A 22,838-nucleotide genomic window follows, 5' to 3' on the forward strand; every position below is an offset into this window, starting at 1 on the left:
AGACAAAGAGAGACAGGTACTGGCACAGGGAGCAGGGCTGCAACACCTAGAGGAGCAACAGGCTCATGAGGGTGCTGGAGAACGCGGAAGAGAAGAGCAGAGACGGACGCATTACCCTGCTGAGAGGGTTACCGGTAAGGATTCAGCTACATGGAGATGTTGGAGCATCAGTGTCTATGAAGACTGCGGCTGTCCAGGCAGGTAGTGTTGGAGCTATGTGCGATGATGGAGGAAGATTTGAGGCGATTGGGGTGTGGTGGCCATCCATTGCCTGTGGCGAGTGAGAGTCACGCTGGCCCTCAACTTTTATGCATCAGGATCATTCGAAGGGATCCCTTAGAGACGTCTGTGGGATCTCCCAGTAGCAGCCCATCACTGAATAAAGCTGATAACAGATGCCTTATACCAGACAGCAGGCCAATACTTATGCTTTATACAGATCAGGCCAAGAGGGTGGATGGATTCAGGGCCATCATTGGACTCCCCCAGGTGCAGGGGGTAATTGACTGCATGCGTGTGGCCATTGAGGCTCCTGCAGAACAGCCTGGAGCCTTCATAAATGGGTAGGGGTTCCACTCACTGAATGTGGGAGTATGCTACCACCGTAAAAGGATCATGCAGGTGTGTGCACGTTTCCTGGGAAGTTCATAAGCCAGAGACATGGTGCCATTCATGGGCATGGATAGATTCCTCCATCGTCCACCCATGCGTGCAAACAGTATCTGGGAATTCTGACAGATTTCCACACATTTCACACTGCAGTTCCAGCCTCTGCCATTTTGTTCACTCCCGAGGCTCAACATCTGCTTGAAGTGGAGCAATGCTGGGCCCTTCCTCAGTCCTCCGATGGGGAGTGACCGCAGCTGTCACTGCCTGTGCTAGCTGCTCACGCATGCCCTGTTCCCTCCTTACCAGTTGGTGCCACCCTTTCTAACTATGCACTAATGCCCACCCATGTGTCTGCGCTAGCAGAGGGTGCATGGGAATGATGTGACTATGTCTTCTCAGATGGAGGCTCCTTCTCGCGTCCCAAGCGGCCCTTGTCATTATCTTATCTGCAACATAACATGTTAGAGAGACGAGCGATGCTAGGGAACAGCACTTTCCATCAACTCATTCTGCCTGTCGTGCATCTGGAACTCCATGTGATCGTCACTGGCCACAGGTGCGCCATAGGTAGTGCTTGACATGACGTTTAGTGGACGCTTCCATGAAGCAACTCACTCTCTGCCGCTTCCACACCCGCATCACCCTCGGTGCCAGGCTGCCCATCTGTGACCCCCTCCAAGTTCCAATGCCGCCTCAGCGATCATCGTCAATATGCTAGCAGCAGCAATCCTACTCCATTCTGTCTCCGCTTCTGACATTGTGAACCGCTTCTCCTGCAAACACAAACATACACTGTGTCACTGGTCTTTGTGCCAGTTTCCAGGCCCAGCATTGTGCCACTGGGAGGCCTGCTGCTAGGGGCCATTATTGGCCATGCAGTAATCCACAAAGACTGGTCAGGGGCCTGTGCTGTGAGGCCACTATATGTCTTCCTGTGAACACTGGCACCTGGTCATGCCCTATGCTCTGAGCAGATCATTGCTTACGGCACTGCAACCAAGAGCTTGTGACAACCCCGTGACTGCTGACCTTGTCCACAACCTCAAGCTAAACCTTCTTAATGAGGCTAGCTGTCCTCTTCCTCCCATCAAGTGGGAAAAGTACCTCCCTCTGTGCCCTTGTCGCATGGAGGAGTACTTTCAGGGAGGCAGCACTGAACTTGGGCACCACTCTGCCTCTAACTGCAGCCAAGTTTTACATTAGTTTCTTGCTTCCTCTTCCTTCCAGGTCCCTCTTTTGGTAATGCTTTTAACCCGAGTGCACCTGTCTCTTTTAAATGTGGCGGCAGTGGGTGAGCAGCCAGGACTTCTCCCCCACTCCCAATTCTTCTCCAGGAGTGAGGGGATGTCCTTACTCCTGGTACCAGGCAGGCAACACAACCTTCAGAACTCCCAGTCTCGGCTGCAGATGACAGTAGTTGTCCCCTGGCTATGCTGTCTCTTGCCTCTAGCACATTCCTTGCATTCCCCTCACTTGAATGGCCTACTGTACCATGGTGGCACAGTCAGTTTGTTCATCCACCTTGCAGACTTTGCCATCATCAACACAGACAGCAAGAACCTCTATTTTGAATAATCATAGAATCATCGAATGTTTACAGGACAGAAAGAGGCCATTTGGCCTTTTGTGTCCATCCCAATTCTCTGCAAGAGCAACTCAGCTAGTCCTACTCCCCTGCCTTTGCCCTGTAGCCCTGCAATATTTTCTCTTCTGATAATTACCCAATACCCCTTTGAAAGCCACGATTAAATTTGCCCCCTCCACACTCTCAGTGCATTCCAGATCCTAACCAATGGGCAAAGGCTACTCAAACACTGCACCCAACTGAATCGCAGTCACACCCTCCTGCCCCTGACCACAAACCAGATCTGTGCCACGACCTAACATAAGGGGTGTGTGTGACTGCCTCCTGGATCAAAGTGTCATAGAATCATAGAAGGTTTAAGGTAACACTCCTGCTGAAGCCTCGCTATGTCTGCATCTCTGACTCCAGCTCAACAACATGAGCTGAAGTTCCTTGAGATGCCGACTCTTATCATAGATATGGTTGTCCAGGATCGTGATGCTCTCTACAAGCTCCCACGTGCTGCAGTTACGGCACACTTCCTAAACTATCATCCCTATATAACCCTGTTTCATTTATTTATCCTGGTACATTATGTTTCTATGTATTTAATCAACTTAAAGTTTTTTAGTCTCTTAACTAAGACTTGTTCTAGTTAAGTTATAAGTAGATGAAATTAAATATTTACCTGTAACGCGATCCACTAGAAGTATAGGAGGCAAAAAGCAGCACCTCCTTCCTCCTCTGCACCGAATTCCCACTAGCACCAAATTCCGAACATTTACACTTTGTTCTGTGACCACTCTGTGCCAACCACTCATTCAATCAGTCCTAATATCGCCATATGAACTTGGAGTCAAATTTTATCTGATTACACACCTGTGAATTGTGCTGGGGTGTTTTACTATGTTAAAGGCAATATAAAAATACAAGTTGATGTTATCCAGACCGGATGCTGGACAACAGAAATGTTGATCTGAATTGCCTTGTGTGTGTAAAAATTCAGTAAGCTTGTGTTCAGTTGACAGCTGGCCATTGGATTGCGTAGGTTAGCTCGCATAAAGGTCATAATGAGTAATATAGGCCAAAAAGCATCTACACAACTGATATTTGCTGGGTAAAGACTCTGGTAACAAACGAGCCTTTGATCTTGAAAAATAATCAATTTAATGGGCATCATCTTGCTGAATAAAAAAACTGCAGGATAGCAACATGTGCCATTATTAATGTACAAATCAGCCAGCAAATTTGCAGGATTAAGAGATATGCCGTGAGTTGCAAACTCCGGAACTTCCTAGTTGATTTATGCCACTTATGTTTGCTTTCCTTGCCCTGAACCTCCCCACTACTTTTAAGAACTAGGATTTGCACATAAATTAATTCTAGTAATTAATAATGCAATTACCAATTTAGTGACATTATACTAATTAATGCAGTGCCAATCAACCTCTCTGACCCAGAAAGGAACAATTTTAAAGTGTTCAATGTAGTAAATTCATCTTAGAAATTTTTAGAAATTATTTTTTTCTTTTCCTTTCTGTCTCTTTCTCCCTCTCACTACCCAATCTTTATTTCCCTCTATTTCTCTTTCTGTACCTGGTTTGTAACTCACCTTCCTTCCTTGTCATCCTGTTTCTTTCTCAATCCTTAAATCTCATTGCTTAAGGAGTTACACTGTTGGTCCTGTCGTTCACTAAGGTCCCAGGCGCCCTTTTCCCTTGCTGCGCTGTTATCAGCTCGCACTTTCAGCAAGTTCCAGCGCAACATTTTTCTCAAGCTGAATACAATCTAACTAACTGGGCATACCATGAGATTCCCTGCTCCTGAAAGGTGTGGTCCAATGTTTCTCAAATTTCCACTGAATGGTAGTTCTGAGAGAGCCAGTAGGCTTATGCTATTGTTAACTTCATGGGATATGCTTAATCACAAAAAAAAATGAAAATAGATGACTGGATAATGAATGCTGATACTCAGTTACAGAAATATATATAAATGTTTTGATATAGTAACTTCTGCTTCCTAAATATAGCTTTAAAAATCTCATTTTAAGTGGTATCTTCATTATTGGGATCTCTGTTTATTCAGATTTGCAGGTGCATTGCAGTATTGTGAAGGTCGTACAAGCAAAGATTGGTTCAACATGTCAGCACCATTTAATAAGGAGTTAGAAAAGTATCGGGATGTTGATGAAGATGACCTTCTCCGAAAATTATCAGAAGAGGAGATCCAACAATTGGAAGATGAGTTGGAAGAACTAGATCCTGATGTATGTATAGCCTTACACGTGTAGATCTACATACAGAGTTTGTTTTCAGAGATATGCATTTACATGCATGTCTACATATGTACATTTCTCTGTCCAGATCAGATTGATTCATATAATGAAGGATGTAAATGCGTTGCAGGCGGTTCAGAGGAGGTTTACTGGAATGAGCGGGTTGTCTTATGAGAAAGGTTGGACAGACTGGGCTTGTTTTCGCTGGAGTTTAGAAGAGTGAGGGAGACTTGATTGAAGTATGTAAGATTCTGAACGGTCTTGACAGGATGAATGTGGAGGGGATGCTTCCTCTTGTGGGTGATTCCAGAACTAGGGGGCACTGTTTTAAAATTAGGAGTCGCCCTTTTAGGACAGAGACGAGGAGAATTGTTTTCTCTGAGGGTTGTGCGACTTTGGAACTCTCCGCCTCAGAAGGTGGTGGAGGCGGGGTCATTGAATATTTTTAAGGCGGAGATAGATAGATTATTGTTAGGCAAGGGAATAAAAGGTTATCAGGGGTAGATGGGAGTGTGGAATTCGAAACACAAACAGATCAGCCATGATCTTATTGAATGGCGGAGCAGGCTAGATGGGCTGAGTGGCCTACTTCTGCTCCTACTTCTTATGGTCATATTCAGCACTTGTGAATCAGCTGCTCATCCCATCCAGACAGAGATATTTTCATTTATAAACCTACTTTTTTACTGAACAAATCTTCAACTTGATAATCACCTAGTAATTCTGTGAACTTTGTTCCTTAAAAGTCTTAAATCCAAAAAATAGACATTATTCACTAATTTAATTGAGTCCTCAAATAGTTGGAGTATATTGAAAGCCATGATCTATTGCTTCTAGATCAATGTTGATTATGCATGGTCTCAATACTCTCTAGCTGAACATGGTTAACAATCTGTGGGTCATATTTGATGTCCACAACTTTGAGTCCAGTGTTTATGAAGCTCTACAAAAATACCAATCGGAGTGTTGGTCTGTTAACTCATTTTCTTGAAGATTCTGAATGTATCTTATCAGATGCATGTATATTGTAGATTTTGTGTTATATTTTCCTCTCTGATGGTTTTAGTGAGAAAGTAGAAGAATGAAAAGTGGTAAGATGTTGGTAGAAAGCACCAACAGACTATTTATCCTCATTTGGCATTGTTTTGTGGATTACTGGCCATCCAGGAATGGATTAATGAATGAGTAAGGGTGGTGAACAAAAGTTGATATTTATGCATCCAGGTCTTGTTAAGTTGCTAATGAGAAATGAGTGTCTTGCTCCGGCTTGAGACCTGAAGCAATTGAGCTTAATGAGAAGATTTTAAAGTGCCTTCACGGCTGTGACAAAAGTGAATAGTACAAGCCTGTGCTGTAGCAGGAGGAAAAGATGATTGAAACAAACGTCCTACATTGGTAGCACTTTGAGTTCCAAAAGCCAGCAGTTGCTTATACTAGATCAGCTCTACACATTGATTGAAACTGAGCTACAACACCCTATTGTGACTGCATCACTCACTGCGACTATGTCACGCACTATGACAGCATCATGCACTGCTTTGGTGGTCAATTAATATTAGACATTTGTAAATGATGAAGCTACCAGATTTATTCAGTTAGTCATTTATAGAAGCAAGCAGTAACAGTGAGTTGTTGAAATCAATCCAGATAACCTGGCAACTTTGAATCAGTTCATGAAAGGGTTAAACAGAATTCTTTTGAATGTTTGTTTTTCTTATCTGACTTTTCTGTGAAAGGTCAGCAAAATGCACATCAGGAGAAGAGTAGCTGCCTAATCTCCACCAGTTATAGCCATTTTCTGAATTACTTAGGCGTCTTACCCATGGAGCTTTGTGTTGCCTATATCAAAATTATAGCTAACTGGTACATCAGAAGCATCCTCAGGACAGAAAGCTCGTTACTCAAATAATGGACAACCAGCTTTGTAACACATATACAAATGCAGGCCCATGGATGCCTGTGGTGTTTGTCAAATGCTACCTGTATTAAGGATATCTTAATTAGATAGTGGTCCAGATTTCACGGTCAGGGGAAAAGGAACATTTCTCGCTGTTTGCTACTCTGACAGCTGCCCACAGACTTTTTGCAGGCTTTTGAGCAGGAAATTGTCATCAGGTGTGGCACCTTGACACAGGAACTGTGGTGTGAGAGAGCAGGGAATACAACAGCATAGCTCTTCAACCAATCATACCGAAGAATCCTCACTGAGCCACCTAGGGGTCTAAACCAAAAAGTAAAAATTTGATTTAAATGATGTACAGAAAGCAAAATAGAGGAAAAATAAAGATGGGATTAAGAAAGAGGGAGAGATAGACAAAGAAAAAGTTTTTAAAAATGATAATTAAAAAAAAAATCTCCAACGCAAAACTAATTCTGAAGAAATGAAGTTCCACACTTGTAAAGTTAACTTTTCAGTGCCAGGGAGTTGTTTAGCAGTAATTATGACTAATCATGCCATTACAAAATGCACTTGCATCTGTATGTACCAGTCCTAATTATTTCTGATGTGGTTAGTGGGGTAACTAGTGGGTAAGTAAAGCAGCTTGCGTGTATTTCATTGCAAGTTTATTGGCATAGTACTTTTATAGCGCAGCACGTGGAGGAGCCTGGCAGCTCCAGTGGCAACTTCTGGATTTCTGCATTTAATTGAGCCGATGTGGACTCTGAAAGTTCCTGACAGATTTACTCCATAACAATGGTAAATGCTGATTACCATTATTCTCAATGCAAAATCTGGGCTGATGTTGCTGAATGATAGCCCAGTGCTGTATGTTAGCAATTTCCAACACGAGGGTATACTTGTGACTTGTTTCCCAGTGATCTACGTCTCAGTAATCAATTGTGATTTTGTATACTTTGTGCAGAGCTTAAAAAAAAAGCCAGTCTTCCCACATACTGTTGCCGAAATCATTTTTTGCAAGTCTCTTAAAATAACTTATTTTAAGCTAAGAAACACAGTGTGAAGAGAGAACCCATAAATCCTCCATTTTGGTCACCTTATTGTCCAGTGGGTTGGGTGTAGGCAGCAAGTTCCATATACAATTATCTCTGAAACTGAGAGGAAAAGTCAATTCACAAACCACGTGTGAACAAGTGCAAGTTGTGTTGTGACTCCCCTGTGCATTGGGTCCAGGGCTCCAAGTAGGGAGTACTCACAATGTTTAGCCACATTCCTCTTTTTTTACTCCCCACAGTTCAGAGACTATGGCCAGAATTTTACGCTGCCCCAACGGGTCGGATGCTGGCGTGGGGGCAGCGTAAAATTGAGCGGCAGGCTCCGGGAGACTTAACCCGCCCCGATTCCGCCTCCGACTAAGTTTACGGAGGTCTGGTGGGGCGGGGGGTGGGGGGTGAGAAGCGGCCTGCCCACCTGAGGCCAATCAAGACCCTTAAGTGGCCACTTAACGGCCATTTAAGGGCCCTTGCCCGCCTCCACGGGTATTTTACCCGTGGCAAGCAGGTGTGCCCGGGACGTGAAAGGCTGACCAGCTATAGCTGCTGGCCTTTCCGCACCCGTAGAGGGTGCCCGATTGAGGGTTGCCCCTGCCTGCCAACAGAACCCCAGGATCCAAGATGCCCCCCTCCCCCCAAACGACCACCCTAGCCTCACCAGGGCACGACCGATTCCCCTGGTGAGGTTGCCTGAACTTACCTTCTGTCCCGGTTCCATTGTGTCCTCCTCCGTCGGCTGGGCTGCAGTTTCAGCAGTGGCCACCGCTCCCAGTGGTGCTGCTGAGACTAAGAGCTGCTGGCCCGCTGATTGGCCGGCAGCTCACTGAGGCGAGACCACCTCCTCTCTCAAGTGGGTGGAAGTCCCACCTCGGGCCAATTAAAGCCTGGGGATCTGTAAAATATGGGACGGATCCCCAGGCTGGGCGGGAGCGGGATCGGCACCGACATTTACGTCAGAGTCCGGCTCCCGTCCGCCCAGCGTAAAATTCTGTCCTATGGATCAGGTATCTGTTAACTATGCCAATCGCAGTTTCCCTTCCCACCCCTCCCAAACAAATTAGGTATTTTTCATTAAGTGAACTTCCCTGGAATGCTATTCAATATCAAGAGCTTAACATTCTAAACCCATATCTTTTCACAATGTCTCAATGAAATCTGTTTGAGTTAATCCTCTCCCTGATCACTGTCCTCCCCACCCACCATGCTGTCATTGGTTTAATTTAAAGGTTCCATGTTTGGAACAGTTGCATGGAGCTACTGACTTGAATCTGATTAGAGTGGTCTGCACTGTGGGTAGATTTCTCATCAATGATACTCTGAGACATATAGTACTCAGTGACCAGGCCTTAGTAGTAGGGGCCTACAGAGCCTGTGCCCAGCAGCCCAGAAAAATGTGGGCCTCCTGGTAAAACTCACCATAACGGAGGAAAGCTGCTATCAAAATATTCTAACATTTAAAAATATTGCCAGGAGGAGGGGACACAGAGTCAACATTTTTGTTACAATATAAATACTGGCCCTTGCAATCACAAGTTGCAAATTATTTATTCAGATATGAGAAACTGTAGAAACAAGGTAATAAGAATCTTTTAATAAGCAAAAATGCTCTCTACAGAAAAGAAACTCCATATTAATAAAGGGACAGAGATTTGAACCAGGTCTCTAGTTGCTAAGTGGCATTAGACTGTACGTTCGCTTCTTCAACAAATATGCAAATAAATCCATTGCGATTGGTCTGATACTAATAGGATACATAATTCACAGGTATCAAATCAGACGCTGTGGTTCCTTCCCTTTCCTACATGCTTGTTGCTCAGTGAATTGCGGCAGTGTGGAGGGACGCCAAAATGTTCTTGGCCTTCTTCAGGTCCCAAGAATTCTTAACCTGCTTCTGTTTAAGAGTCTCAGACACCTCACTTTAGCAGCTAACATTCTGTGTTATGACTGATGAGTGGCCACACTATATACATGAGTTGATGGTATATAAGTATTGGTGTGATGTGGCCTTTATGTCCCGCATCTCGACATTCATCAGAAATGCGTGTGAAGCAGTCAGGAAGCCCAAAACACTTCTAGGTTTGGGCCTCATTTGGATGTAACTGGCAAGCTGCAGGCACTAAATGTTCATTTCATGGCAGTTTACCAGTCATGGTAGAACTGGATGATGGCCTGCTATCATGCTGAGTAAGTTAGGGAGTGAGTTGAACTCCTAGGGATCAATGGATAAGAATGGGCACAAAGAAGGCTGCAGTATTTTTATGGAGCTTTTGTTTTTCCTGCCCTCAACCCTCCATAAAACATTGTGGCCTTTTGTGGATCGACTACCAATGGTCATAAACCATGCATACTCCCCCAAATTGCACCTGAAAATCAGAAATTGTGTTCTGCAACTGGTGTCCCTAATTGCTATAGTGGGCAGCCTCCCTGCCGGCTTGTCAGCAGCCGCTGCAGGTGTGCTGCTCACTTATTTCCAGGCCATAGCAAAGATTTTCAAGTTTCCCTCTCAAAAGAGGTCAGTTACCCAGCAAGTTCCACATTTTCCTCTCCTGCTGTTTGAAACTTAACCCGCCTCCAGTTTTGTATTCACTTTTGTCACAACCATGTTTTCCAAATTAGCATTTTTCTCTTTATGCCCCACCCCAAATAAAAACACGCTCGCTGCCTTTTCACAATGTTCAATGTCGGTGATGATGACTCTGATATGGGGTCAGGCTGCCTCCTCCCCTCCCCCATCAATGCCGCTTATGGTCAGTAGAAACCACACTCACTGGCAAATAGAAAACACAACTGACTAATTTGCATAATTTCAAAGTGAATCTAATTGAACTGCTAAAATTATCACCACTAAAACAAAGTGACTTTTTAAAAAAAACTGCATGGGGGCCTTGTTAAAAATCAGTGGACATGTTGCTGATTTAGTGCCAGTACGTTTAACACCTGTCCAGATGGAAATCTAGACTCTCTATATTAAAACAAAAAGCTGCACATATATAATTCACTGCCTTTGGGTATGTAGTATGCAGTTAAATAGAAATGGAATGGACAAAATATACCACTATATTTGGGTTACATAATAAGTGCTGGAGGAAAGACTTTTGTGTACAAAAAAGGAAGTAAAATGTTTCTTAATGAACTGGCTTCAAATCAAACTGTTCTGTCCCATTTCACAGTTTATTTGTGGTGAGTGTCTTTATATAAACTGGAATTGGTGAGATGCCCATTCCTGACGCACATTTAGTGTAGAGCAAGGCAATTTATTGATGAATAATGATGTATGATTTCTGAAATTTTTATTTTTAAGGACCAAAAACACAAGTATTTCACACAAAGTTACTGCGGTTGAAATTCCCTCTTTCCATTCACCAATTGATGTTTGGTGTTTTATTTTGTAGTTCATTGGGGAGAGATGTAGATAAACATGCCAAGTCCACTGTCTCGTAAATCAAGAGACAAACTATTAAAAATCAAGCGATTTGATATCAAGTCATGAGTTGCTATTTTTTCAAGCATGATCCAATGTAGATTGACACTTAGTTTATAAACCTCAGTACTGGCTTATTTACTCTCAACAGGTCAGGGCTTTTTACTAAAATTACATAATTGCATCTGAAAATGAGAAGGATCCACCCTCACACCACAGTAGAATGATACAGCACAGAAGGAGGCCATTCAGCCCATCATGCCTGTGCCAGCTATTTCGTAGAGCTATCCAATTAGTTGCATTCCCCTGCTCTTTCTGAATTGCCCTGTAATTTTTTTCCCCTTCAAGTATTTATCCAGTTCCCTTTTAAAGGTTTCTATTGCATTTGCTTCCACCAACCACCCTTTCAGGCAGCACATTCCAGATCGTCATCACAGTGGCGCAGTGGTTAGCACCGCAGCCTCACAGCTCCAGCGACCCGGGTTCAATTCTGGGTACTGCCTGTGTGGAGTTTGCAAGTTCTCCCTGTGTCTGTGTGGGTTTTCTCCGGGTGCTCCGGTTTCCTCCCACATGCCAAAGACTTGCAGGTTGATAGGTAAATTGGCCATTATAAATTGCCCCTAGTATAGGTAGGTGGTAGGAAAATATAGGGACAGGTGGAGATGTGGTAGGAACATGGAATTATTGTAGGATTAGTATAAATGGGTGGTTAATAGTCGGCACAGACTCGGTGGGCCGAAGGGCCTGTTTCGGTGCTCTATCTCTAAATTAAACTAAACTAAATTCATGATGGAGAAATGAATAAAAGGGTATGCTGATAGGGTTAGCTGAAATAAGATGGGAGGAGGCTCATGTGGAGCATGGACACTGAAACAGACCAGCTGGGCTGAATGGCCTCCTTCTGTGCTGTATAATTCTACTGTGGTGTGAGGGTGGATCCTTCTCATTTTCTAGCTGCCTTTTCACAATGTTCAATGTTGGTGATGATGACTCTGATATGGGGTCAGGATGCCTCCTCCCCTCCCCCATCAATGCCACTTATGGTCAGTAGAAACCACACTCACTGGCGAATAGAAAAACAACTGATTAATTTGCATAATTTAATTTTGCATAATTCTGTTTCTACGCTACCAGCTCTAAGTAACATCTTACGACATATCTATACTTTCCACATGTAGTGCAGTTTGCTGTCCAAATGCCATCATTTTGCATAGAAATCTCAGAAATGGCAAAGATCTCAGTTTCTAAGTCGATCTGAGTCATCACAAATCGCTTGTCCTAATTAAGCAACAAGACTCTTGAGTGAGAGCAACAATTCTGAGTCCTTCTTTACCGTCATATTAAAAGGTATAGGAAGTCCAAAGGTGCATATATCCCAGCACTTTGTGGATCTATATCAGTCCTGGTTCAGCTTCCCGGACTGATTCAAATTAAAGTTGGCTTTGAATCGAGCAGCTGTGTGATGCCTGGAACTGTTCCCTGCTTCTGTCATCACTGATATGATCTGGGGGGTGCCTGTTCGGGTGTAACAAGGTCTAATTTCAGGGACCAGTGTCCTACATCCCAAAGACAACTGAAGAACATCTGACCTGAGATTGAATCAGGCTGTTTTTCAGGCATCCAGAGTGGCTGCCTAAGATGGGTGTTTGGCCCCTTGCTTACACTAATGATGAGCTGAAGGTCTGAGTTTTTTTATCCCCCGGGAAACCTGGGATGCCCAGATGTCAGGCCTGCTCCCACCAATGGGGGATCTCTTGGAAGGCTCAGTCTCTTCCCATCATGGGGGTCTCCATCCAGTGGAGGTCTATGGGAGGTCACTCTTGGAAGCGTCAGTTTCCTTTTCCCCTCCTCCAGTCAGGGTCTAGAGGCCAGGGTCTCCTTTGGAAGGCTCAGTAGTCAATATGCCCCCACTCCTCACCCCAACTAATCAGGGGTCTGTGAGCAGTGAGTCTCTCTCTCTTACCTTGGTCTCTCTTTCCCTCTCCCCAATCCCAGGCCTCAGGGACTGGCACCTGGCTGCATGGTACCAGGATTTCCCCAGCTCTTTGTGTGAATAATGCGGGACTCCGAGTCTCTCCTCCTGGGAGTTTCTTACCTGCTCTGTTCGGTGGGGCCGTGTGACCCTTCTTTCAGGTTCAAGCACCAACTTTGGCACCACATGCTAGGTCACCCCTAACTCAAGCATACGTGTCAGTGCATAGTACACAGTATGTAATTGTGCATAATCACTGCAGACTCATTAAAGTAACGTGCTTCGGCAGGCCCGCTTCTGGTTTCCTCTCCAGTTGGCTCTCCGGAGTCTCGGTGTATACATGGCCATAACCGATCAGGTGCGCATTCGCAGAAGGACTGTTTAATAAAAAAAAATCCAGAGTTTCCAGAGCCCCCTTGCAAGATCATGTGAGGCTGAATATGACTGAAAAATTGTGTCTCTTTCAACAAATGTGCAATAGGTAGGTCCCAATTTTAACTCTCCCACCATCCCACCACCCCCCCCCCCCCAACCCCCCGCCAAACAATCTGGCCAAAACTGGATTGGATGATAGTTAAACGGGTGTCAGTTACCTCCACCAAACCTGCTTCTTTCTAGCCCTGTCCTCGTATTAACCTGCTGTTTTGAGCAGGTGAGCAGAAGACCCACAAGAAGGAACTTTGTTACACAACGAGTGATTAGGATTTGGAATGCACTTGCTGAAAGTGTGGTGGAGGCAGAGTCAATTACGAATTTTTAAAGCAAATTTGGATAAGCATCTGAAGAGAAAAATTTGTGGGGCTACGGGGAAAGGGTGGGGGAGTTGGATTAGTTGAGTTGCTCTTGAGAGAGAGAGAGACACAGTCACGATGGGCCGAATGGCCTCCTTCTGTGCTGTAACCATTCTGTTATTCTGAGGAAGCAGATCAGATCTGATGATGCCATCAGGACCCGGTCTGAAATTCCAACCAAAGGCCTAAGCTGGAGAGGGAGGGCGGGCGATGCAGGGTTGACTTCCCTGTCAGGCAAAACCAGCCAGAAACCTGATCTTCGGGCAGAACAGGCCCGGCAGATAAATTAGAAATTTATTTTTCAGGATTCTCGTGACCCAGGAGGGACAAGGGAGTTGCTCTAGGCCTCACAAGGAAGCCTTGGGCCTCCCTTGAACCCATCTACCTCCTGTTCCCAGCTGCAACATCCTGCTACTCACTGTGATTCCCCCCACTGGCCAGGTTGGTGAACTGGTCAGCTGTCGGGCGGGAGACTGCAGCATTTAAATGAGGCTTCACTGTTCTGATAAAGGGTCACAGACCTGAAATGTTAACTCTGTTTCTCTCTACACAGATGCTGCCAGACCTGCTGAGTGTTTCTGACACTGTCTGTTCTCATTTCAGAGTTTCAGCATCCATAGTCTTTTGCTCTTATTTTAGATTTATTTTATTTATTTAGAGATACAGCACTGAAACAGGCCCTTCGGCCCACCGAGTCTGTGCCGACCATCAACCACCCATTTATACTAATCCTACACTAATCCCATATTTCTACAACATCCCCACCTGTCCCTATATTCCCCTACCACCTACCTCTACTAGGGGCAATTTATAATGGCCAATTTACCTATCAACCTGCAAGTCTTTGGTGGTGGGAGGAAACCAGAGCACCCGGCAAAAACCCACGCAGACACAGGGAGAACTTGCAAACTCCACACAGGCAGTACCCAGAATTGAACCCGGGTCACTGGAGCTGTGAGGCTGCGGTGCTTGCCACTGTGCCGCCCAATGGTGAACTGGAATTCGAATTGTCTATGTAGAGCATCTCAACTTGAAGGTCTGTGAAATAGACTAATGCAATGGCTCCATCCAGAGGATCTGATCTTGATGATGACTGTAACAGACACCATTCTGAAATGGGCCCATTAACCCCTTGCAGACTGATTCAAGTTTTACTGTTTCAAATGTTGTGCTGTCTTCATACCTTACTGTGTCAACTTGCTGCCTATACTATCTTGCATGTATATAAACCTGAGCTGGTAGTTCCATTGCATCAGCCTGGTATGAAATTTTTTGCCTTCAGGTAATGAGTGAATGTAGTGGGCATCCCACATACTCTCCAATTAGGAGTTATTGTTAAACCTGGACTTCCTAACTCAGAAATGGAAGAATAAAGATTTAGGTGTAAGTTCATATGGGTTTCGGTCTTCCCATGGACACTGACATCCAGCTATGAACGCAAGAGCAAGGGTTCAGAAAGAAATTGAATTGTAACAGCAGGGACTTGCCACCATCACCTTCTTCTCACTTTAGCACCAGTTGAAGACGTGAGCAGTGTTTGCCAGATGCTGGCCAATTCTTTGAATGCTGCTTCGAGGAAAGAATTCGTGCAAGGTGGAGTTTGTGGTGGTTACTATAACTTTGTGGAGTTTACAGACTCGTTGGGCTCAATTTCAATTCCTGCCACCTGACATAAACTAGGTGGGGAACAGTTAAAATGGAAAGGGGACTTGCACATTCCTTTCCCACCTGATCTGGCTGACCGCAATTTTAATTTTCAGACAGCATGGATGCCTGGCCCAAGTTGGCGGGGTCCTCTATAACAGTGTTGTGAGCTGCAGGCGCAGATAGCCACATGAGAATATAACTTTGTGGTGAGAGCAGAGACCTGATTCAAAAAAAGGCAGGACTAGGTCCTGAATATTTCTGGATATAAGGTGATCAGGAAAGAAGAGGAAGTAAAAAAGCTGGAGGGATGGCTTTAATGATTAAGGAGAATATTATAGTGCTGGAAAAAGAGGATGTCCTGAAGGGGTCAAGGACTGAACCTATTTGGTTAGAATAAAGAAACAATAGGGGTACCATTAGACTACTGCTGTACCATTACTACTACTGTATTCTGTATGCCACCAAACAGTGGAAAAGATAGAGAGGCGCACATCTGCAGAGAAATTGCAGATAGGTGCAAAAACTATACAGTAGTGATAATGGGGTACTTTAATTATCCTGCTAGAGACCGGGATAGTAAGAGTGTAAAGGGCAGAGACAGGGAAGTGTTTATGCAGTGTGTTTAGGAGAATTTTCTAGATCAATACATGTCTGGCCCAACAAGGAAGGAGTCATTACTGGATCTGGTTCTGGGGAATGAGGTAGGTCAGGTGGATCAATGTCAGTAGGAGTACATTTAGAGAACAGTGATCATGGTATAATAAGGTTTAGGTTAGCTATGGAAAAGAACACAAAGCAATCTAGCGTAAATATATTTAATTGGAGGAGGGCCAATTTCAGTGGGATGAGAGCAGATCTGCCCTAGGTGAATTGGAATCAAAGATCAGCAGATAAAACTGTAAAGGAACAAGGAGATGGTTCCAGTACAGTTGAGGTACATTCCCATGAGGGGGAAAGATAGGGCAACCAAAACCATAGCTCCCTGGATGATGAAAAAGATAGAAAGTAAGATGAAGCAGAAAAAGGGAACATATGACAGATATCAGGTTGATAATTCAAATGAGAACCAGGCTGAATATAGAATGTTCAGAGGGGAAGTGAAAAGGAAATAAGAGAGCAAAAGAGAGAGTATGAGAAGAGACTGGCAGCTAACAGAAAAGGGGATCTAAAAGTTTTTCATAGGGATATAAATAGTAAAAGGGTAATAAGAGGACAGGTGGGGCCAATTGGGAATTAAAAAGGGGATCTACACATGGAAGTAGAGAGCCTAGCTAAGGTACTAAATGAGTACCTTGCATCTGTCTTTACCAAGGAAGAAGATGCTGTCAGAGTCATAGTGAAAGAGGAGGTAGTTGAGATACTGGATGGGCTAAAAAAATGATGAAAGGGAGTTATTAGAAAGGCTGGCTGTACTTAAAGTTGATAAGTCACCAGGACTGGATGGGATACATCCGAGGATGCTGAGAGAAGGGTGAAAATTATTGAGGCAATGGACATAATCTTCCAATCCTCCTTAGATACAGGGGTGGTGCCAGAAGACTGGAGAATTGCAAATTTTACACTGTTGTTCCAAAAAAGGTACGAAGATAAACCCAGCAACTAAGTTTAACCTTGATGGTGGGAATGTTTTGAGAGATGATAATCTAGAACAAACTTAACAGCCACTTGGACAAGTGTGGATCAATTAAGGAAAGCCATCATGGATTTGTTAAGGACAAATCATGTTTAACTAACTTGCTTGAGTTTTTTGATGAGGTTAACAGAGAGGGTTGATAAGGGTAACACTGTTGATAAAGTGCTACATAATAGGCTTGCAGCAAAGTTGAAGTCCGTGGAATGAAAGGGACAATGGCAGCATGGATACGAAATTGGCTGAATGACAGAAAACTGAGTAGTGGTGAATGGTTGTTTTTCGGACTGGAGGGAGGTATGTAGTGGGGTTCTCCAGGGTTGGTACTAGGACCATTGCTTTTCTTGGTTTATCTTAATGACCCAAACTTAAGTGTACAGGGCACAATTTCAAATTTGCAGATGACAAAACCTGGAATATTGTGAACTGTGAGGAATAGAGTGATAGATTTCAAAAAGATGTAGACAAGCATGGAGGTTATAATGAACATTTATAAAACACTGGTATGACCTCAACTGGATTTTTGTATCCAATTCAGGGCACTGCATTTTAGGAAAGATGTGAAGGGCTTTAGAGAGGATGCAGAAAGGATTTACAACAATGGTTTCAGGGATAAGGGACATCAGTTACGTGGATAGATTGGAGAAGCTGGGGTTGTGCTCCTTAGAGAAGTGAAAGTTGAGAGGAGATTTGATAGAGGTGTTTATATCTTGAGGGGTTTATACAGAGTAGATAGAGGCAAACTATTCCATTGGTGGAAGGATCAAGGACCAGAGGACAACGATTTAAGGTGATTGGCAAAAGAAGCAATGGCAACAGGAGGAAAAAACTTTTTGCATGGTGAGTGGATAGAATCTGGAATACACTATCTGAGAGTGTGGTGGAGGCAGAGTCAATCATAGCTTTCAAAAGGGAATTGGATAAGCACTTGAAGAGAAAATATTTACAGGGCTATGGGGAAAGTGGGATTCGCTGAATTGTTCTTGCAGAAAGCCAGCATGGACATGATAGCCGAATGGCCTCCTTCTGTGATTCTATGATTATATTTTCAAAATAAACACTGTGGTACTCTAACAATGTTGCAAGGTGAGCAGTGATCCTTTCTTTCACACTCAACTGTCATTGGGTTCCAGAAACAGGAACATATCTGAAACTCTGTTGCTCAGTCTAGTTTTCCAAATCTCACTTTTCTTCCTGAATGTTGCAATCTTGTCACTTTCTTGGAGTATGGTTGTATTGCCCCTTACATCGTTAGATTCAGCGTATCTGACAAATTAAAATGTCAGCAAGGTATGCAAGTTTTGTTATCCATATTTGTTCAGAGTAGTATTCAGCCAATGCAGGATTGTGCACACAAAGAAAAGCCAGCAGCTGTTCCTAGGAGACTGCTATGAGATAACCAACGTACTTCAGCGTAAAACAATAACTTTTCATGTCTTGCACCCATTTCTGAACACAGCTTTGCAAACAGGCATGAATTCACAGGTCTGGACGTCACAAAATTTACAGCTACATTTTACAGTATGTAATTTGGGTTCCATTCTTTTTGACGCAAGTGTTTGACAATGTAGCACCCAACGTTACGATCATCTGTGAGTTTATGGCTCTTGACCTTGCAATGATTCCACTCTTGTCCATCATTGTGGCAACATTGTCTGTCCAAACAGCAACACAGTTCTCCCACCGCAGCAATTCCATTAAATTATGCAGAAACCTGAATATTTCCTTACCCGCCTGACAAAAAAAAAGTCTTTTGAAAACTTTCTCCAATCAAAGAACGAATGTAAATGATTAATTGCATTGCATTACCAACATCAGTTGACTCTTCAAGCAACTTCTTGATTTTAAAATTCTCAGCCTTGTTTTTGAATCCCTCCATGGCCTTGCCCCTCGCTATCTCTAATCTTTTCGAGCCCCAAAACGTTCCAAGATGCCTGCACTCATCTAATTCTGGTGGCTGCACTTTCAGTTGCCTAGGCCCTAAGCACTGGAATTATCTTCCGACACCTCTCTGCCTCTCCACTTTGCTTTCCTCTTTTAAGAGATTCCTTACAACCTACCTCTGTGACCACGCTTTTGGTCATCTGACCTAATAGCTCCTTATGTGACTCGATGTCATATTTTGTTTTATAATGCTCCTGTGAAGTGCCTTGGGACATTTTATTACATAAATGACACTATATAAATATAAGTTGTTGTTCAAACTGGATTACAAACTGCTCACATTCACAAAGTCTTTTCCAGGTGGCATTTCTTATCTCTTGAAATTTCTACTAAATGTGTCATTAGAAAGTGAAACTATTGTGCTGTCTCCTCACTTACCATCACTTTGCACATTTTTACAGCAGCTGGAAGAATCAGCACCTCTCTGATAGTATGGGCTTTCTTACTTTTAGCAATTTGTTACACTATTAAGAAGGATGCTTTAAGGACCTTCTCCAGAACCAATGTTATATGTCATTTGAGTTTTCTGAAGCCTGTATTATTCACCTTCAAAGAAGTCTTTTGATTACCTTTATATTCTTGTTGCTTTGCTGTGAGGTGTTGAGTTAGTTTTACATTGTTTCGTTAGATAAAATTTACAAGCACACAACACATTGCAGCAGTCCATCACTGAGCTTCATAAATCTGAATTCCATATAATTCTCCTCATACTTTCTGTTCTTTGATTGCTGCATCCAGTAGCAAGAAACACTGTCCTTGGCGCCAGCTACAATGACAGTATGCGATAGTTTCAAATACTTTTCCATTTTAAATTAGTTTACTCTCACACTATTACGACCAGGTGAGAAGGAGGTCTAGAGTTCCCTTTCAGCCTTCACCTGGTCTTAATGTAACAGGCTTTAATTTTAAACACACCGTGTTTTTAGCTCCCCTTGGTGAATCCTTGTTCACCACTTTACAATTATAAGGCAAAGAAACCAGCACAAACAGGCTTTCTTAGGTTTAAAGAAGAAAAGTTGAAATTTATTAAACTTGACTTAGACTCTAATTCAGTTGACGCCTACGGATACACGACGCACCAACGCTAGCATGCATACGCAATACACACATACAAATAGAGACAGAAAAGAGCAGAAGAAAAATAAAGTGGAAAAGTTTGAGGCAATATCTGAAGAGTTGTTGTTACGGTTCTTCGAGCTCCCTGTAGAGTCCTTGATTGTAGGTAGATCTCGCTTTTCATTGGGCCCAGTATTCTTCTCAAACCTTGTTCACTGTAGGAGACTTTTCTCTCTTGGGGTTCATGTGTCTTCAGTGGATTCAGAGGCTTGTGAGAAAGAGATGGGAGCAGACAGGAGGGATCTTCTCAGTTCAGGAGCAAACAGACTTTCTGTGTTCAAACTCTCTGTGGCCAGTTCAAAGGAAAACCCGAGAACAGCCAGGTAGTCATGTGACCAGCTGGTCAAACCAGTCCTGGCACTTGTGGATTGTAGCCTCCTTAGCAGGCCCTGGAATGCGCATCCTGACCTTCGATGTCTGTTAGTATGTAAATGTTTTTTTCCGGCCATGGTTGATCTGTTTAACAAGCCATTTCCTCATTCCAACAACAGTTAAAAATCAATGTTCATGACAAAATTGATGTGCCTCATTCATGGCAGGTGGGGGCCTAGCATGACACCTCTACACCCAGTGGAATGGAATGCGATTTGAGAAGAGCACATTTCATTAAAAGGATCAAGAGAAAATATAAGATACAAAAAAACCCATGTATTTCTCTCATTCATTCACAAATCCTAAAACTTATTAAAATCGCCCCGTTTTTGGCATCCCAATAAACATATGGTTCTTTTTGGGGAAGTTTCTCTTCTGTTTGCCCATTTCCATGGCTGCTTAGGGTCTTTGTTCCTGCTGAGGTTTTCTTTTCCTCAGGAGAGTCAGTAGTGAGTGGGTTTAGCCTGTACTCTTTCTCAGTGCTTTGCTGAGTCATGCAAAGGCTTTTGACTTCAGGGGATGGGTGATTGTGGGGGAGGATGCTTTGCTAATCTCCCCTTTGTCCCAGAAGACACTCCGCCTGCAGGTATTGTGCAAACTCTACTGCACTCCCCTGTGGCACTTCGACTAGGTGAGGCATCACCCTCATGCTTCCTCTGCCCTCTAGAGGTCTTTCTTTGTCTCTGCAGGTTCTTGTAAATGCTTTTAGCAACTCTGGTGGGGTGCTCCTAGTGCCTGCGTTTACATAGGAGGATGTGGGGTCTAACATTTCAAATTTATCGGGGTTGGCTGACCAAACAGTAGGGGTTTTCATTTGGGATTCCTCCCGGACTTTAGCATGCCCTCTTGGTCACTTTTTCCCCTTCCCTGTCTAACTTTTTGCCAGCCTTGTGCCTGCCTGTCCCCTTTTGTTCTTGGCAGGGTCCCTTACAGTTCACGAGCACTCTGCTGGAGGGTCCTCCTCACACCAGTACAGGACTTAGGGGTGCAGATTTCACTGTAGGTTGGGGTTTCCGCTCAACCTGGCACATGCAGTACTCCACCACACTTTTGTGGAGTTTTGGCCAGTCAAACTGCTGTCTTATATGGGCTTTGTCTTTCGTATACCGGCATGTACAGCCACTGTAGTCTCATGGGCCCTTCTTAATATCTCTCTCTGCTACCTCTGCGGCATCACTAACTGGTGAACTACTGTCTACTCCTTGCTCTCAGTTCTGTGAGGAGAATTCCATTTCCTCATCAGTACCCTATTTTTTAAGTAGTAGCAATCAGGGACTCCCTCTCCTTCACTTTCAGACTGGGCAGCCTGTGCTAACTCTCGCAATACTGGGTCGGCTTGCTGAGCCTCAGCTAGGGAAAATCCATTTAATTCATTCCCTGTGTCTCCTACCTTTCCAAAGAAAGTCTCAGACAGACAGACCTGGTTATCTGCCTGCAGTGCCAATGCAGTCTCCTTTGGAGGAGCTGGTTTGATCAAGGCCTTATCCACTACACATTCAGGGAAACTGCAGGGGTCCTACTCTTGCTACTGCCCTGTTTCTCTGACCTCCTGCGGTTTTTCTTTCACTACTGGGGGGGCTACCACCTTCATCCCCGCCAGATCATTACCTACGAGCAGGTCAACCCGGCCACAGGCAAACTAGGGACAATCCATACGATCACCAGTCCCGAAACTAGGTCACACTCCAGGTGTACCTGGTGTACAGGTACAGGCATACACTGCCCTCCGATACCATTCACCACCATTCTGGTGTTCACTGCAATCTCTGGGGGAAAGGTCAGGCCTTTTCCCAGTAAAAGGGATCTAGTGACCCCTGTGTCCCTGAGAATTACTTTGGGCTTGCTTGCTCCACTCGAGGGGTATGGGGTTACTCTCCCTTCAAACACAAAACTCTGATAACCTTCAGGAATCGCATTAGCTTTTTCTGCACTTGCAGCCGTAAGTTTCCTGGGTCTCACTCTTACTACAGTTAAAGCCACAGCTTGTTCTGCTGTGCTTTCCATCAGGTCCCTGTCTTCATTGAGCGGGTGTGCCCTGATTAACCCTACTGGGTTTTTCCTTTAGTTTCCAGCACTGCTTTTAAATGCCCTGCTTTATTACAATGGAAGCACACCGGTCTCTGGGTCTCATTCCTGCTCCCAATCCCTTCCTTTTTGGCTAGAGGAGGGCCCCCTGTGTCTTCTACTTTCCTTTCTCTCCCTGGACTGCTTAGGCCCCTATCACCTCCCACCCTTTGTCCTTTTCGGTATGTGGGGGTGACTAGGAAACCAACTTAGAAATTAAAGCAAACTCATTGGCCAGAACGGCTGCTTGCTGGGCTCTTTGGACCTGCCGCTCCTCTGCATGGGTCTTTATGGAGAGTGGGAGATAGTGTTTAAATTCCTCTAACAAAATTACTTCTCTGAGATTCTCATAGCTGAGCTGTACTTTAAGAGCCCTCAGCCACTGGCCATGCCAGCTGCTTACTTCTTTCAAACTCCAGATCAGTTTGATTAGCTTGCTTCTTGAGGGTTCTAAACTTTTGGCGATAGGCTTCAGGTACTA

General features: G+C 44.1%; 1 protein-coding gene across 4 annotated transcripts in view; it reads left to right on the forward strand.

The window, feature by feature from the left end:
* tmod1 (tropomodulin 1) overlaps nucleotides 1-22,838 on the forward strand; it is a 125,242-nt gene that overhangs the window by 25,341 nt on the left and 77,063 nt on the right. For all 4 annotated transcript variants that reach the window (XR_010974912.1, XM_068030284.1, XM_068030286.1 and 1 more), the window contains exon 2: nucleotides 4,259-4,439. Coding sequence is in view for 3 of the 4 variants with exons in the window: in XM_068030284.1 (XP_067886385.1) it covers nucleotides 4,314-4,439 (126 nt within the window). In the remaining variant the exon portion in view is untranslated. The remainder of the gene's footprint in view (nucleotides 1-4,258; nucleotides 4,440-22,838) is intronic.

This window comes from Heterodontus francisci, chromosome 4 (genome assembly GCF_036365525.1).
Source record: "Heterodontus francisci isolate sHetFra1 chromosome 4, sHetFra1.hap1, whole genome shotgun sequence".
Lineage (NCBI taxonomy): Eukaryota > Metazoa > Chordata > Chondrichthyes > Heterodontiformes > Heterodontidae > Heterodontus > Heterodontus francisci.